Source organism: Oncorhynchus mykiss, chromosome 29 (genome assembly GCF_057628025.1).
Source record: "Oncorhynchus mykiss isolate SJ-2025 chromosome 29, ASM5762802v1, whole genome shotgun sequence".
NCBI lineage: Eukaryota > Metazoa > Chordata > Actinopteri > Salmoniformes > Salmonidae > Oncorhynchus > Oncorhynchus mykiss.
This window is the reverse complement of record NC_143050.1, coordinates 6,697,037-6,700,000: the sequence shown is the minus strand read 5'-3', so window position 1 is coordinate 6,700,000 and position 2,964 is coordinate 6,697,037. Positions and strand designations below refer to the sequence as shown.

Genomic DNA, 2,964 nt, shown 5'->3' with positions numbered 1-2,964 from the left:
AGGACTGTCCATCCTCCCCTCATAATGTTGGTTTGTTCTCCACAGGTCTGTCCATCCTCCCCTCATATTGTTGGTTTCTTCTCCACAGGGCTGTCCATCCTCCTCTCATAATGTTGGTTTGTTCCCCACAGGGCTGTCCATCCTTCCCTCATATTGTTGGTTTGTTCTCCACAGGGCTGTCCATCCTCCCCTCATAATGTTGGTTTGTTCTCCACAGGGCTGTCCATCCTTCCCTCATATTGTTGGTTTGTTCTCCACAGGGCTGTCCATCCTCCCCTCATATTGTTGGTTTGTTCTCCACAGGGCTGTCCATCCTTCCCTCATATTGTTGGTTTGTTTTCCACAGGGCTGTCCATCCTTCCCTTATATTGTTGGTTTGTTCTCCACAGGGCTGTCCATCCTCCCCTCATATTGTTGGTTTGTTCTCCACAGGGCTGTCCATCCTCCCCTCATCCCTCCCTCATCAGTTCCACTTTGTGAACCTGAAAAAGACCTGGACTGAAGCTCAGAGTTTCTGCAGACAGAACTACACTGACCTGGCCACCATAGATAAGGACATGGCAGATAAGAAGAAGCTCAAAAACACAGTATCAGCTGGTTGGAAAGGATCAGTCTGGATAGGACTGTATAACAACATCGGGAGGTGGTCTCTGGGAAACAGAGAGTTAGAGGGGAACGGGTTTTGGGTCCAAGGACCACCATATATTGATCCAAACAGCAAAGATTTCTGTGTGTATATGATGCAACATGGGTATTGGCAGGATCACAACTGTAACAGTGAAAGTAAGTTTGTCTGCTGTGATGGTGAGTTCCCCTGTCTATTTCCTCATCAATCAACGATGTTGTCAAATACCAAATCATTTTTTTTTAGATTCGAGATAAAAAAATGTATTCAACTTTTTTTAAAGAAATCATTTATTTACAAACATTCATCTGTATTTGTATTCTGTTATTTTTTTCAAATAGCCAATAATGTGACCAAGAAGTACATTCTCATCACTTGGTCTACGACTTGGAGTGAGGCTCAGGACTGCTGTCGGCAACACCACTCGGACCTGGCCAGTGTGAGGAACACAACAGAGTGTGACGCCATAAAGACGCCATTCCCTACCGTCACTGGTATCTACAGCGTGTGGATTGGCCTGAAGAAATCTCCTGGTGTCTGGAGGTGGTCTGACCAGAGTGGCTCCTCCTACAGAAACTGGGACTCAAACGAGCCAAATTGGGCAGGTGGGGGAAAACAGGAAGGAGATTTCTGTGGAGAAGTAATATCATCTGGAATGTGGAACGATGCAGGATGTACTCACGAACAACCCTTTCTTTGCTACGATGGTGAGCTACTATACATCTCTATAAAACAATCAACGTTGGTAAAGTATTGATGAGAGGGACTGAACATTTTGGGTGGAGATGGGGGTGAATGTTGACTGAATAACAATAATTTTCCATCATGTACTTAGCGTGAGTCTCTGTGTCCCCCCCCCCCTCCTTCTTCCTCCAGATGAACTGGTCCTGGTCTCAGAGAACAAGACGTGGTCAGAAGCCCTGTGGCACTGCAGAGACCAGAACATGGAGCTGGTGTCTGCCCACAACCGGAACATCCAGCACTGGGTTCAACAGAGAGCCAAGAAGGCCTCCACTCCCTTCGTCTGGCTGGGCCTGAGGTACACCTGCACTCTGGACTTCTGGTTCTGGGTCAATGGAGAAGAGTCCTGCTACCACAACTGGGCTGACGGGGAGGGCTACAACACCATGAAGGAGCAGTGTGGGAACATGGGGGCCATACAGAGAGACGGGGGACAGTGGGTCGGCAAGTCTGAGACTGAGAGATTCAACTTCATCTGCAGCAACAGTACTGGTGAGATTTGATCTCTTTCTTTTGGTGTTAAACCTCTGCCTCTCTCTCTCTCTCTCGCTCTCTCACACAACAGTAAACATTACACTCATCTTTTCAAATGTATTTCCTGATATTCTTTCACAGTATTATATTTCCTTTATTCTCTAATCCAGATTATTAGAACCAGAACCTGTTGTGGACCTGCTGAACCCTATAGCCCAGCACATTGTTCCAGACCCTGTTCTCTGTAGACCAGCTGAACCCTATAGCCCAGCACATTGTTCCAGACCCTGCTCTCTGAACCAGCTGAACTCTGCAGTCCAGAATGTTTCAGACATTCTCACATTTACATTATATAAGGTGATGGATAAAGGATATTTTCAATAATATTATGTTTTTTATTATCATATTTTGTTTGAATATTGTACCACACTTTTACTGTTTCCATACTTATTTATCATAGTACCTGTTGATAATATCAATATCATGCTGTTACTGTTTCCATACTTATTTATCATAGTACCTGTTGATAATATCAATATCATGCTGTTACTGTTTCCATACTTATTTATCATAGTACCTGTTGATAATATCAATATCGTGCTGTTACTGTTTCCATACTTATTTATCATAGTACCTGTTGATAATATCAATATCATGCTGTTACTGTTTCCATACTTATTTATCATAGTACCTGTTGATAATATCAATATCGTGCAGTTACTGTTTCCATCGTGAATGTTTCTTAAAAACACTAATAATCAAATAAAAAGACTAACATTTTAAAGTATTTTTGTTTACTTTCTAACAAGTGAAAGATAATAATAATAACAATAATAAACTTTTAGCAGACACTTTTATCTGAAGTGACTTATGTATTATATATTATTATTATTATATTCCTGTATAGACTTTACGTAGGGGTGGTCCCAAGAATCAAACCCACAGCTCTGGCATTGCCAGAACCCTGCTCTACCAACCGTAGCCACAGGAAGTAGTTTGGGCTGAGGGTGGGTGCTGCAATGTTTTGGTGAAGGGTCAAAACTGATTTCTAAGTAAAAATGGTCTGTTCATTCCTTTATAGTAGACACGTCTTAATCAGAGCAACTTACAGTCGTGAGTGTAAA

The 2,964-nt window shown here is 42.6% G+C and overlaps 1 protein-coding gene across 1 annotated transcript in view; it reads left to right on the top strand.

The window, feature by feature from the left end:
- The window catches only part of LOC110509469 (C-type mannose receptor 2), a 3,013-nt gene extending 389 nt beyond the window's left edge, over positions 1-2,624 (top strand). The window contains exons 2-4 of the mRNA XM_090226399.1: positions 433-1,332; positions 1,502-1,858; positions 2,011-2,624. Coding sequence (XP_090082525.1) covers positions 433-1,332; positions 1,502-1,858; positions 2,011-2,018 — 1,265 coding nt within the window. The 3' untranslated portion in view covers positions 2,019-2,624. The remainder of the gene's footprint in view (positions 1-432; positions 1,333-1,501; positions 1,859-2,010) is intronic.
- The last annotated feature ends 340 nt before the right edge of the window (positions 2,625-2,964 follow it).